This window comes from Talpa europaea (genome assembly GCF_964194135.1).
Source record: "Talpa europaea genome assembly, chromosome: 2".
Classification (NCBI taxonomy): Eukaryota; Metazoa; Chordata; class Mammalia; order Eulipotyphla; family Talpidae; genus Talpa; species Talpa europaea.
Window position 1 is genome coordinate 3982657 of NC_140068.1, and position 12816 is coordinate 3995472.

The window sequence follows — 12816 nt, forward strand, 5'->3', positions numbered from 1 at the left end:
CGAGGGCTGTCTCCTGAACACATATTCACCCCAAAAGCAGGAAGCAGCAAGTCAGCAGCTTCAGCAGTCTGGCCACGTGACTCCACACGCCCAGGTGCCCGTGTGGACAGGCACAGAGATGATGCCGTCTGGTAAGCACTTCGCATCCCAATCTACTGTCTGAGCTGTGCCGACCCACACAGCACATTCCACCTGCCACGCTCGTGATCAGCAGCTCCGTGCCCTCCACCGCCTTTAGTCCCCAGCTGCCGAGGAGGCTGACCCCAGCATCTCATTTCCAGAGGAGGAAACTGAGATGAGAGCGATCGGAAAACAGTCAGAGCTCATGTGCTGCTCGGTAGGTAGGGAGGAGGCTGAACTGACGCTCTGACTCCCCAGGTCTCCCTCTCAAACCCCAGAACACCCCAACCTCCCACTCTCTTCCCCCTGCAGACTCCATCACAGAAATCCATTTTTTAAAATTGCTGAAAAATACATTCTTCATTTAAGCAGCTGCCAGAGCTCATTCTCAAACCATTTCACTTAAATCAATGTATAACAGCGTGATCTCCGTAAAAAGGGGAGGCTCCAGGTTCCCTGCCCCACCCGAGGGAGGGTGACTCTGAGAAGGTTGGGAGAAGGGAGGAGGGAGATCAAGGAGAACTGGAGTAGGGACATGAAGTGGAGAGACAGGTGAAGAAGCTGCACTTGCTCCTTGGCCTTGGGCTTGTACCACGGACTTGGGGGACATGAAAGGAATCACTTGGAAGAGACAGAGATGTGGGTGAGAGACCCCTGGGGAGGCTTCAGTGACAGCCTTTACCTTGATTTATACTTTTACTTTGGTCCTTTTGTCCTAGACTCACCTGGCTCCTTCTGCCCCGTCCCTTGGTTTCCCACCAGAAGGTGCCTCAGGCTTGTGGCAGGATTTCGGGCCTCAACAGTCCTGCTTTGGGCCAACCCTGCTTGGCTGGGCATTTACCATGAGGAGGTGGGTCCCTTGGGTGCTGGACTTGGAAACTACATTTTTCCCTTCTTCTCTCTGCTGCACACTGGTGATACTAAGGTGCTTTTCTATTGAAGGTCTTACACACTGAGAGTATGTTCGTGTTGATGTGGCAGATGGCAGAGCCCATTTAGAACAGACAGGTTTGGGGGCCCAGGGTGCCCCTCACCCTGCCCTGTAACAGATGTATAGATGTGTGTTGTTTTGAGAAGAGAAGCTTCTAGATTGTCATCTCAGCTGTTTCTTTTTCTCGGCTAAGACTGTGTTATGGTGAAATGACATCGCAGTTGAGAAGTGATGGGATCTGGTGGTTTGGAGCCCCTGACTCAAGCCTCTTCTTTCAGGAAACTGAGGAGCAAAGCACCCATGGTGCACATCTAGTCTGAGAAGTTTCTGGGGAGGGATGTGGCCGCCAAAGCTGCAGCTGACTACGTGCCTCCGACTGCGCTGGACAGTGGCCGCACCCAACCCCGGAAACCACTGCCGGGCTGTGGGGCTCCCGCACGGAGGGCAGAGACAGCAGCCTCACTGCTTTAGCGACTGGAGGCACAACCAGAGGCTCCCGCCTGCCCGGGCTGATCCCGAAGGCCGCCCTGACGCCAGGCCTTTCCTTTCTGTGGTTCCTCCCAATTCACACCTGCTCGCAACTAGGAAGCGGAGCCACAGATGAGAGTCTTGGCGGCTGGAAGGTGAGTCGTGGGGAGGGCCGTGTCCTCTCATTAAAGCGTGTGGGACTGCGGGGAGCCTGGGGGATTTCTCTGTTGCCCCCTTTAAAGCCTCACAGAGGCACAAGCCTCTCCCTCCCTCATCCCTTCTCTCCTTCCTTCCCTCCTCCCTCTCCCCTCCCCTCTCTCGATCAGGACTCCAGATGCCCCCTCGTGTGGGTACTGCAGGGCATGGGGCTCTGGTTTGCTGGAAGCTGGAGCTGAGCCCACGGAGCAGAATGTGACCAAGGGCCGGAAGGACAGTGAGGACACGTCCGCGGGGAGAGCCGGGCTTCCGCCCGGAGGAAGGGCCAGGCGAGGCTCGGGAGGAGGTGCACGGGGCCAGGGCCTGGAGAGAGGTGGCTGCACGCTGGGCGAGGGGCTGAGGAGCCAGGGCGAGGAATGAGGGGCCAGGGAGGGGGTTGGATGGGTGCTGCTCGCTGGAGGCCTGGGCGGTGAGATGAGTAACAAGGGGTTTCCTGGTAGTTCTAGGAGGTTCCCAGTAGCTATTGTTTTATCTGATGTGTAGAAAATATGAACTTAAGTCTCAAGATTCTTAACAAGTTTTATTTTCATCACATCTCAACTGGCAGGATCGCTGTGAGGGAGTGTAAACACTGCAAGAGGCTACAGGAAGTAAGGTTTAATGTATGTTTCTAGAGACTGGAAAGTACTGGAAGGTAGAAAGTATAATTTAATTATATCAAATATATGTATTGGTCTATCAATGCCCTATTCCCCCAACCAACTTGATAAGTAACACCTGAAGAGCTTTGCTGACCCCAGATCTAACGCCAGGACTGCGCTGAGCCCGCCGTCTCCGGGCCCCCGCGGCCAGGGCTGGGGTTCAGGCCCAGGTCCTCTCTTCTACCTGACATGGACCCCCAAGGCCCTTCTTCACCTCTCATGGAGGCCTGACTCGAGTCTCGCATGGCCAGCACCATGGTGGGGGGGGGGCATTTCAAAGGAAATTACCATTTTACCAACTCTGCCTCCCGAGGCCTGGGCTCCCACAGAAAGCCAGGCTGCGTTCCACACCGAGCTGCCACGCGGAGTCTCTGTGGAGCCCCAGTTCTGCTTTGTGAAATCAATTACATCTCAACACGCAACCGCTGCAGTAGTCACTGGCACCCGCTATTTGACGGAATCACGTGGGGGACAACAGAACCCCCTGGGCGGCCGCTGTCCCGGCAGGAGTGGTGACACCCGTGCGGGAGTGTGTCCCTAACACGTTACTCTTGTCTCTGACCTATTTTATAAACAAAAAAATAAAACAAAAAAACAAGAAAGCAGAGGCTCCTGCACTGGTTTTCAGACTTTATTAAAAATAAATATAGGACCTCCCTGGTGGCGCAGGGGTTAAGACGCAACTATGAAGCTGTCCACAGCCTCTGCAGCAGGAGTTCGATCCCCGGCCAGGGAGCTACCCACATGGCACAGCAGACCTCTCCTGTCTCCCCCTGCTCCCCTCAGCAGTGTGTTTCAGTCAGTCTGCCTGTTCTGTTCCCTACTCTGTCTCTGGCAAATGCTCTCACCCCCGACACCTGTGGCCTGTACCCCAGTTCTTGTATGCATAAATAAACAAATCTTTTTTTTTAAAAGTATAATATAAGCTAACATCCAAAGAAATATTGTATACCCCTAAGTGCATGCTTATAAGAACTACTTTAAAATCCTAAATGTTTTTGCATTTAAGTGAATGTCAAACTTTCAGACGAACTGGCTGGTGAGGTTCTGGTTTGTTTTTCCACATTGATGGTTCAACTTTCTGGTCCCAGCGAAAGACAGAGGCTCACCGGTCACTCCATCCCCTCTCTCCACCCTGCACAGTCCCCCAGGAGGGCCTGCCTCGGAGCCTGGGCTTGATGGCAGAGCAGAGGCCTTTGCTCCTCCAGCTTAGGGGTGCCCCATCCTGCCTTTGCCCAGGTAGTTCCCACTGTGGGGGTGACCTATGGGGCAGCCCCCTCCCTGGGAGAGGGGGAGCAGGACCTTTGGCAAATTGCCTTTCTGGCAGGAGGATGACCTGAGCGCCTGCCCGAGCTCCAGCGGCTGCCGTCCACCCCAAGCCCAGCTTCCCTTGCTGACATCACGCGGGGCACAGCACGCCCGCCAGGAAGACAAGTGTCCGGGGAAGACGCCCTCCTGACTTCCGGATACCCATACTCTGTTTTCAGTACTTTCATCCCGAGACCCGCCGCACGCCTGGACGGAGCCGAGGACCCTGAGCGCAGCGCCAGTGATCAAACAGGGACTGGGGGAAGCCGGCCGGGGACGACCGTGGAAGCTCAGTGGGGACATTGCCTGCTTTTGCGGTCAGCCCGTGGCTGCCCAGTCCCCATGAGGAAGCCCGGGACAGCGCCCCCCCCCCCACCTGTCCACTGCACCGAGGCACCAGAGATGAGACTCTAAGTGCTTAGAGAACAGTCAGCAGGCACCCCCATGCTCATCCCTGGGCCTCACTCATCTCCCTGAACTCAGTTTATAGTTAAACTGCACACTCGATCGTACACTGAGGGGTGCGCTGAGCTGCAACTGCATTACGCGTGCGGTTCCAATGCAGGACTTTACTCATTTATTTATTCACCTACTTATAGGCCCTCGAACTACTTCCCTTACCCCTTCTCTCTGTGGTCCCCCAAGCAGCAGTCCCAGAGTCCTCTAGGACAAGCGCAGAGAAGAATAAGCACAGCTGCTCTTTGAAGCCATGCCGCCCACCCCCCAGGTGCACCTCGTTTGTGATGCCACCGTTACATGCAAGAACCTTAAGGAATGTTGCATCTCCTCACAGAATAGAAGTATTCTCTTCCCTGGCTATGGTTTAAGGAAGAAAAAGCAGGAGCAAGAATGTTGGAAAAGTTTCACTTTATTTTGAAAGGTGGGCAGTGTTTGCCCCCCGCAGGGGTGGGGGGCCTGCTCCGTGCCCTCCAGAACTGTGGACAGTCAGGAGCCCCATGTGCCCCTCACTGAGCCAAGGCCCAGGTGCTCCTGAGCAAGGCTCAGCTGATGATGGAGGAGCCAAAAAGCGCAGGGCAGCCACGATGAGCTCCCCAGCACCATGGACTGCTCACGGCAGCACATCACAAACAATGGCCCCGGCCGCAGCTCCGTCCCGTCCTGTTCCTTTCTTGTTCTAGGTCCCAACCCCCACTTTGGAGTCTGGGGACAACAGAAGCTACATGCAGACAGAGGTAAGGATGTGGCCTGCTGTCTCCCTGCTCCAGGTGCACAGCTTGGATGGGGTCAGGGACAGCCTAGGATTTGTCCAATGTCAGGGATGTGAAGAGGAGGCAGACAGAAACCTTCGGTGTTTTTTTTTTTTTAAAGATTTATTGATTTATTTATACAAGAACTGGGGTACAGGCCAGATGTGCAGGAGGAGAGCATCCACCAGAGACAGAGCAAGGAACAGAACAGGCGGACTGATGAAATCCACTGCTGAGGGGAGTAGCTGGCGAGGCAGGAGAGGTCTGCTCGCCACATGGGACCCTCACTGGCCGGTCGGGATCAAACTTGCACTGCAGAGGCTGCGGGCAGCTTCACAGCGCGGCGCTTAACCGCCTGTGCCACCAGGGGAGGCCTGAAACCTTTGGTGTTTATGCCATTAAGAAGCAGCTCTGGGCCTCCCTGGTGGTGCAGGGGTTAAGCCTCAGCACTATGAAGCTATCTGCAGCCATTGCAGCACGAGTTCGATCCCCAGCCAGGGATCTACCCACAAGGCACAGCAGACCTCTCCTGTCTCCCTGTGGCTCCCCTCAGCAGTGGATTTCAGTGGATCTGCCTGTTCTGCTCTCCACTCTGTCTCTGGTGGGTCCTCTCACCCCCCCACCTCTGGGCTGTACCCCAGTTCTTGTATGCATAAATAAAGAAATTTGAAAAGAAAAAAAAAAAAAAGAAAGGAAACTGGAGTCCCCAGGGATGGAGCAGGGAGCTACAGAAGGTATTTCTGGGGGAGGTAACTAAAGTTGCCTATTTAGGTAAAAAGTGGAGCAGCCTAGTAAATAAAAGGAAAGATATTTTCAGACAAGGAAACAGCATGTGTAGGAGTCAGGGAGGACCAGCAGGCATGTGTGCTGGGGGTGCTGGAGCCTGGCACCCAGGGGTCTGGACCCAGGAGGCTGGGTCCTGGGAGCCTCACCTGTGGCACAGGAGAACAGTTTTAAAGGCACCAAATTCCTACCATCTTAGCAGGCGCCTGCGGCCTGCAGGAAACATACTAAAATGCTTTATTAGTCAGGTTAGGCGCATGGTGAATGCGCTAACAAACAGCCCCAAAGCTCAGCTGTTTTACACAGGGAAGTCTGATTCTTATTAACTTCACATTCTAGTGCTAGTGAGTTGGAAGGGAGGAGGTGGGGTGAGGGGTTTCTGCCCTTCCGGCTTTTAGGAAGGGACCTCCTTCCATCTAAAGGACTCCACCTTCTTGTCGGGCTCCAGGGCTCCCCCCACCCCCCGACAGGTGAGGGGATTTCAGATTTCAAGGAGGGAAATTATTCCAGGTCTGATAGTGTCACCAACATCACTGACTCACTAACGGCAAGGAAACCCGGGAAGTATGACCTCACTATATGACCCAGAGAGAAGGAGAGGAGCGGGGCCTCCCTGGTGGTGCAAGGGGTTAGGACACAACCTATGAAGCTGTCCACAGCCTCTGCAGCACAAGTTCGATCTCCGGCCAGGGAGCTACCCACACGGCGCAGCAGACCTCTCCTGTCTCACCTCCTGCTCCCCTCAGCAGTGTATTCTAGTCGATCTGCCTGTTCTGCTCCCCACTCTGTCTCTGGTGAATCATCTCACCCCCACACCCTGTACCTCTGGCCTGCACCCCAGCTCTTGTATGCATAAATAAATAAATCTTTTTAAAAAAGAAAAAGAAAAGGAGAGGAAGGGCAAATTAGCCCCCAAGAGATGCTGCTTTAGATTTAAGGAAAATGTGTTAGTGACTCATTGTCCTGGAGCAGAGTCAGCAAGCTATAGCTCCAGGGTCAGACTTGGCCCTCCACTGACCCCTGCCTCAGCCCCAATTTCACGACTCCTTACATGGGACTAGAAACCAGTTCCTCTGAGTATGAGTTATGGCCAGGCACAAGGATGGGCACATGGTATGCATGTGCCAGGCTGGTCACTAAGGCAGGTGTAGTGACCCCCAGTCCAGAGCAGAAGAAACTGAGACTCAGGGAGATGCTGTGATTCACCCTGGAAGATGAAATGTGGGATAGCAGGGTTTGAGGTCCAGATCTCTGTGACCCCAAAGGACATGCATGTTCTTTCCTCTGCTTTATACCAAGAATCTTTAACCCATGCATCAGGGAGTATAGACATTCCTGCCATACTGTTGCATAACCCACGGTCAGTGCTGCCCTTGCCTTTGCCCAGAGCTCCCCTCTGAGGTTGCCGAGACCCCAAGGGAGTGGTGCAGCTGTGGGCATGCCAACCCGGTCAACCAGAGGACATTACCGCCAGCTCCCATTCCCAGAGAGCCCCGAGCTTTCTGTAAATAAATAGCAGCGTTTCATCAGATAAAATCTGGGACTCCTGCCTTGAGGTGAAGGGATGGTGCTCCCATCCCAAGGACTGCAGGGCATTTGGGGGCACCAGTGTCCACGTAAACCATACTGCTGGTGCACGCACAATACTCTCTTACGGCCCTCACAGAGAAACGCCAGCATTGTCTGTTATGTGTGGTCCGAGTCTGACACCAGATGAGGCGGAGATTCAGGTGCTGGGAGTCTGCCCTGAGGAAGTTAAGTGTAGGTGGAAATCACCTCCCCAGGAGAAACAAGTCGGGGGCTCGAGGGAAGCTGCCTACACTCGGCACTGGTTTCTGACTTAACTCCTGGGAGCTGTTTCGCTTTCTAAGATGTCAAAAAGGTGGATGAGGTTTGAGGGACTGTCTGACACCTTCCCATGTTCCCATCGAGAGGGGGAACACCACCAAAGGAGGTGCCACCTCCCCATCTGTTGGCCTCTGATCGCAGCTCCTGACACCATGGAATGAAACAAGTCAGTTGCCAGAGGACCACAAGAGTGAGGAAACCAACACAAAGGGTCTGCAAATCTCCTGCAGGGGCCACAGCGTGCATGACCCGCTGTCGTGCTGTCTGGGGTTGTTTCAAGACGACTGCAATGCATGGCGGGAAGGGGAGCAGCTTACAACTAAGACCCTGGGGTTTGACCCCAACATGACTATGGTAAAGTCTGGGATCTGGCAGGTCCTTCCACATCTCCTGCCCCACCGCCCTCTTACATCAAGCCAGGAGTGTGAGACCCCCACCCCACCATGGAGCAAGAACGAACCCAAAGGGTCCCATGGGGCATTCTGGACTCTGGCCTGTCCTTCTACCAAATTAGCTCCCCCCCCCATGCCTTTCCACGATTCACAGGTTAGACTCCAATCTCAAATCCACCTGGCACACAGTGTGAGCCAGCGAGAACCACAGTCCCCTTCTTCCCGCGGAGAGAATATGAAGGAAGGAATCCAACTGGACCATGACCAAAGCCAGAGATGCAAACCGCTGTCTGTGCAGACCCCTGGGAGAGGGGCTGTTCCCGGGTGAGCACTCCTGAGAAGATGGTAGGTCTCCTCAAGAGTCAAAACAGGGCCTCCCCTGGTGGCGAAGTGGTTGAGCGCTGGGCTGCGAAGCTGCCCACAGCTTCTGCAGCGCCGGTTTGATCCCCGGCCGCCGGCGAGGGTCCCACATGGCGCACAGACCTCTCCTGCTGTACCCACTGCTCCCCTCAGCAGTGTACTTCGTCAGTCTGTCTGTTCTGCTCCCTGCTCTGACTCTGCTGAATTCTCTCACCCTCCCACGCTTCTGACTGTACCCAGTGCTTGTATAAATAAATAAATAAATCTTCAAAAAAAAAATAAATGAAAGAGTCAAAACATTACAAACAACCCAGAAGAAGCGAACAATTTGGAATTAAAAAAAGGATCTTCCCAGTATTCTTTAAAACTTGCCAGTGAGAACACCTGAGGGGAAAAAGCAATTACTGCACACAAATGAGCAACAATGTAAGAAAATAATTCAAAATAAAACCTTGTCTGTGACCTGCCAGAACGCATTTGCACAGCACTTTACTTTTGCTTGAAGATTTTCATTGTTGTTCTTAGCACAGGGAATGACCAGAGTGGTAGCACTCATAGTACTTGTAGAACTAAAAACTTAAGCTAGTCCCTAATTTTACAGATGCGAAAGCTAAGCCCAGAGAGGTCAAGCAATCCACCCAGGCCACACAGCTGACTGGAGACAGGACCGGCCTGGCTCTCCCAACCTTTCCCTCCAATTCCACACTTTCAGGAGCCACTGACCTTCAGGAGATCACCTGGCCCTGCTTAAAACAACCCCAAGTTCTTGGCATAAGCACTCTGGAACCCCAGCTTTAAAGTCTCTGGACCCTAATTTATGGATTTTTATGTCCATGGCTATTGTCCACTCAAGTCTGTGTGCATTTTGCTTTCCAGGCTCACTTTTCTCTTCTTTGGAGGTGTAAATGTGTACAAAAATCAGGACTCTGCAAGCAGGCTCCCCCCACCACCCCCGCCCCAGCCTCAAAGCTTCCCTGTGCTTATTAGTATCCACCAGCTTTTATAAATATTTTGCCAAATCATGTAAGTGTCCAATATCTGTCTCTGTTAGTCTGACTTAATTCACTCACACAATTCCCTCCAACTCCTTCCATTTTGCTGCAGTGGCAACATTCCGTCTTTCCTGTGGCTGAATATATTCCACGGTGTGGACAGACCACATCATGTGAACCATGTCCTCTAGCAGTGGACACTTAGGTGGCCTCCACTTCCCAGCTATTGTAATTAAAGCTGCAATAAACTTTGTCGAACATGGTTTTTTTGAGCTGGTGTTCTTGTTCTTGGGTACCGGCCCTCATGTGGGGTTGCTGGCTCATTTGGCATTTCCATATTCCGTTTTTTAAGTTACATCCAGAATGCTTTCCAGGATGGCCGCAACGGTTTACATTCACACGCTCCGACCACTTCAACCCTGAACTCCCTAACACGACCGCCAGAGCTTCCAAAGCAGCCACCAGGGTTTCCCACGGATTAAGTAGAAAGTAAAGTCCCCAAACACACACCCACCGCCTGGCTGGGCCGCCTCTGTGCTTGACCTCCAGGGAACACGGCACAGAGACAGCCACAGGTGGCATTCTAGAACACGGACCTGTCTACACACCCAGCCCCGCATGAGGTCAGCAGACCAAAGAGCACCAGGCAGAAGACCCCGGACTGACTCTGGGTCCAGTGTTCTCCCCGTGATTCAAGTAGATGCTTGAAAAATGCTTATGACAATAAACAAATTAAAGGCAGAATCCAATTTGCCCAAGAACATGCACTCAATGTTAGAAATTAAACTGATCTTGGTGGAGGGTGACGTTGAATGAAACTGCCCGTCCCTGGCACCCAGCTCAAGGCAGTCCCTGCGCTGGGGACTCCTGACCACGCAAACTGCCCCCCAGGGTGTGGGGCCACCTGAAGCCACAGGCACCGCCTGCCTCCAAACGTTGGGGGGGGGCGCCCACCTGCGCCCACCTGCAGCCACCTGCTGACATGGGAAGTCCCCCTTGTAAGGCCTGTAGCTGCCTGGCGGGGTCCTATAATGGGGGGGGCGGGTAGAAAGCGCTAATTCAAAGCCCCGGCTTTCCCAATTCCTCTCTAACATCGCTCTTTGCCCCAAAGCAGTTTTACCAAAATCATTCCCTTGGGGAACCTCGACCTTTGTCCCCTTGCATTTCAGATAATCATCTGGGCAGCTGGAGGAAGTTGCGCTGCCTTCAGACTTCGCTTGCTCCTTCCCTTCGGCCCCCGGAGACCAGGAGCCAACCCAGACCTGCCCGCGCGCCCCTCGGCCCCCAGCCCTGCGCCCCGCGCGCGCGACGCGCCTCCCTCCGCAGCCTCCGCGCCTGCCAAGGTGCGCGGGACCTGAACTTGGTTTCTGGAAAGTTTCCTTCCCTCCCGAAGCCCAGCATCTCTCTGCGACTCACTGGCTCCGGGATCAACCTGCGGCGCTGCCCGGGCGGCGCTTCCCAGGCACCTGGCGGGGGCCCCAGGCGAGCCCCCAGGTCCGGCCTCCCCGGGCGGGTTTTCGGGGTTCGCCCAGAAGAGCCCAGCGCCGTCCAGTCCCCGGCCGGCCGGACCCGCCCCGCCGAGCGCCCGAGCGCCCGAGCGCCGCCTGGGGCGTGCCGCGTCCCCACGCGCCCGGCGCCTCGGGGCGCCCCGGCTCCCGGGGCGGGGGGCGGGGGGGGGGCGCGCGCCCTTACCTCGCTGACGATGGTGGCCTGGGCCTGGGCGTAGCGCCAGCCGCCCCGGCAGGGCACGAGCGGCGCCGAGCGGTTGGGGAAGGCGGCGAGCGGGTCGGCGCAGCTGAGCGCGCCCGCGGCGGGGGCGCTGGCGTTGGCCGCCTCCAGCAGGTAGCGCTGGCAGCGGCCGTCGCCGCGGGGCGCGGGGCCCCGGCGGGCGGGCGCCGTGCGGTTCCACTCCTCGTCGGGGCTCCAGCCGCAGCGCTCGGCCAGGGCGGCGGCGCTCGGCCCGCGGCACCAGTAGCGGTCGGGCCGGCTGCCCAGGAAGACCACGCTGACGAAGAGGAAGGCGAAGGTGACGCCCGTCAGGCACAGCAGCAGGAACACGCGCCGCTGGAAGCGCCCGAACTCGCCGGCCCGCTGCAGCGCCTCGTCGAAGGAGGGCATGGTGCGCCCCCGCGCCGGCCGCCCGGCCCCCGGCTCCGCGAGCGCGTCCTGCCGCCCGCAGCCCGGGCCTCCGAGTGACCCGCGGGCCCGCGCCCGCCTCCTTTACCCGCGCCTCCCCCGGCGCCCGCCTCACACCCCCGGGCGCCGCGCCAGCGGCCGCCCGTCCTCCTGCCCCTCCGCGGCCCGGCGCCCCGCGGCCCCCGCCGCGCGCCCGCGGGCGCCCACCGCTGCCCGGGCCGCGCTCCCCGGGGCCGCCGCCGCGCGGACGAGGGGGGCGCCCGGTGGGCCCGGCGGCGCGGTCTGGCCGCGCGCCACGGCGCACCGGGGACCGGCCCGGACTGCGAGTGACGGGCGCAGCCTCGGCGTCCTGGCGCGCAGCTCCTCTCGGCCCCCCGCCAGCCGCCGGCGCGGCAGTTGGCCCCGGGTCGGGCTCCAAAAGCGGACAGTTCAGGTTCCCCCAGCTCCTCCCAGGGCTCCGCGAACCTGGTCTCTTCGCGCTCCGAGCACAGCCTGCAAAGGCCAACCGCGCGCGCACCCCGGGCCCCGGCGTCTGCGCCCCGGCGTCTGCGCCCCAGCCACCCCTCGCCAGGCCGCCTCTCCAGGCGCAGCTCGCGGCAGGCAGCGAGGTCCTCCCGCAGGGCTTGGCCTCGCCCTCGACCCGAGCAGCGCTGGAGACTTTCGGGTTCGATTTGGACGGCCTTTCAGGGATTGTCCAACTTTTTCCGAAAGGGCAGCAGGGCAACCAGAGGTAAAGCCACTTGTCCAGAGTCCTGGACGTTTCAAGGTGAGACGGGACCGCAGGCTGGACGTGGATCGCCTTAGCCAGAGCTTGCCCGCTTGCCCTGGGCCTGAAATCCCCACCCAAGGAGTGTGGTGGCTTGGCCACCAAGGTGGTGTTTGCCGCCTTTATCCAAACTCCCCAAGTCCGCAGAGACGGCTGGGGCTCCTCCTCTGTCTCACCCCAGGCTGCTCCTCAGCCCAGGTCACCCGGCCCCTCTGGGCTGACCACAGACACTGCTGAGGGCCTAGCCCCCCACCTCTCCACAGCCAAGCCAGCTTCACCCCCTCCCCAGCTTGTGACCCCGGGCGACTTCATTGGCCAACCCTGACCTCTCATGGGGCTAATGCTCCCTGGAGTCCCTGCCGGGACTGAATGAATTAAGATAGAATAAAGTACCAGAAAGACACATAGTATGTGCTCTTTTTTGTCTGACGCGTAGTAGGCATTTGGCACATGTTAGCTATCTTGCGGTTTTCTCATCGGCTGTTGAGGTAACTCCGTGGTCTCCGAGGGATGCCCTAAGGACGAAGGCTAAGTCATCCCATCAGAGCTCACCGAGTGAGTTTTATTGTCCTCTCCTGTTATTTCAGCCTCTCAGACGCATCTGTCACCGAGTTAGCGGGGCTTTCTGTGTCCACAGGTCTCATGCC

At 57.0% G+C, this 12816-nt stretch overlaps 1 protein-coding gene across 2 annotated transcripts in view; it reads right to left on the bottom strand.

Moving 5' to 3' along the window:
• Positions 1–11385, bottom strand: part of SLC22A3 (solute carrier family 22 member 3) — a gene marked incomplete at both ends in the record, with an annotated part of 57585 nt that extends 46200 nt beyond the window's left edge. For both annotated transcript variants that reach the window (XM_084228824.1, XM_084228823.1), the window contains one exon: positions 10960–11385. In XM_084228824.1, the coding sequence (XP_084084950.1) occupies positions 10960–11385 (426 nt within the window). The remainder of the gene's footprint in view (positions 1–10959) is intronic.
• Between the last annotated feature and the right edge of the window lie 1431 nt (positions 11386–12816).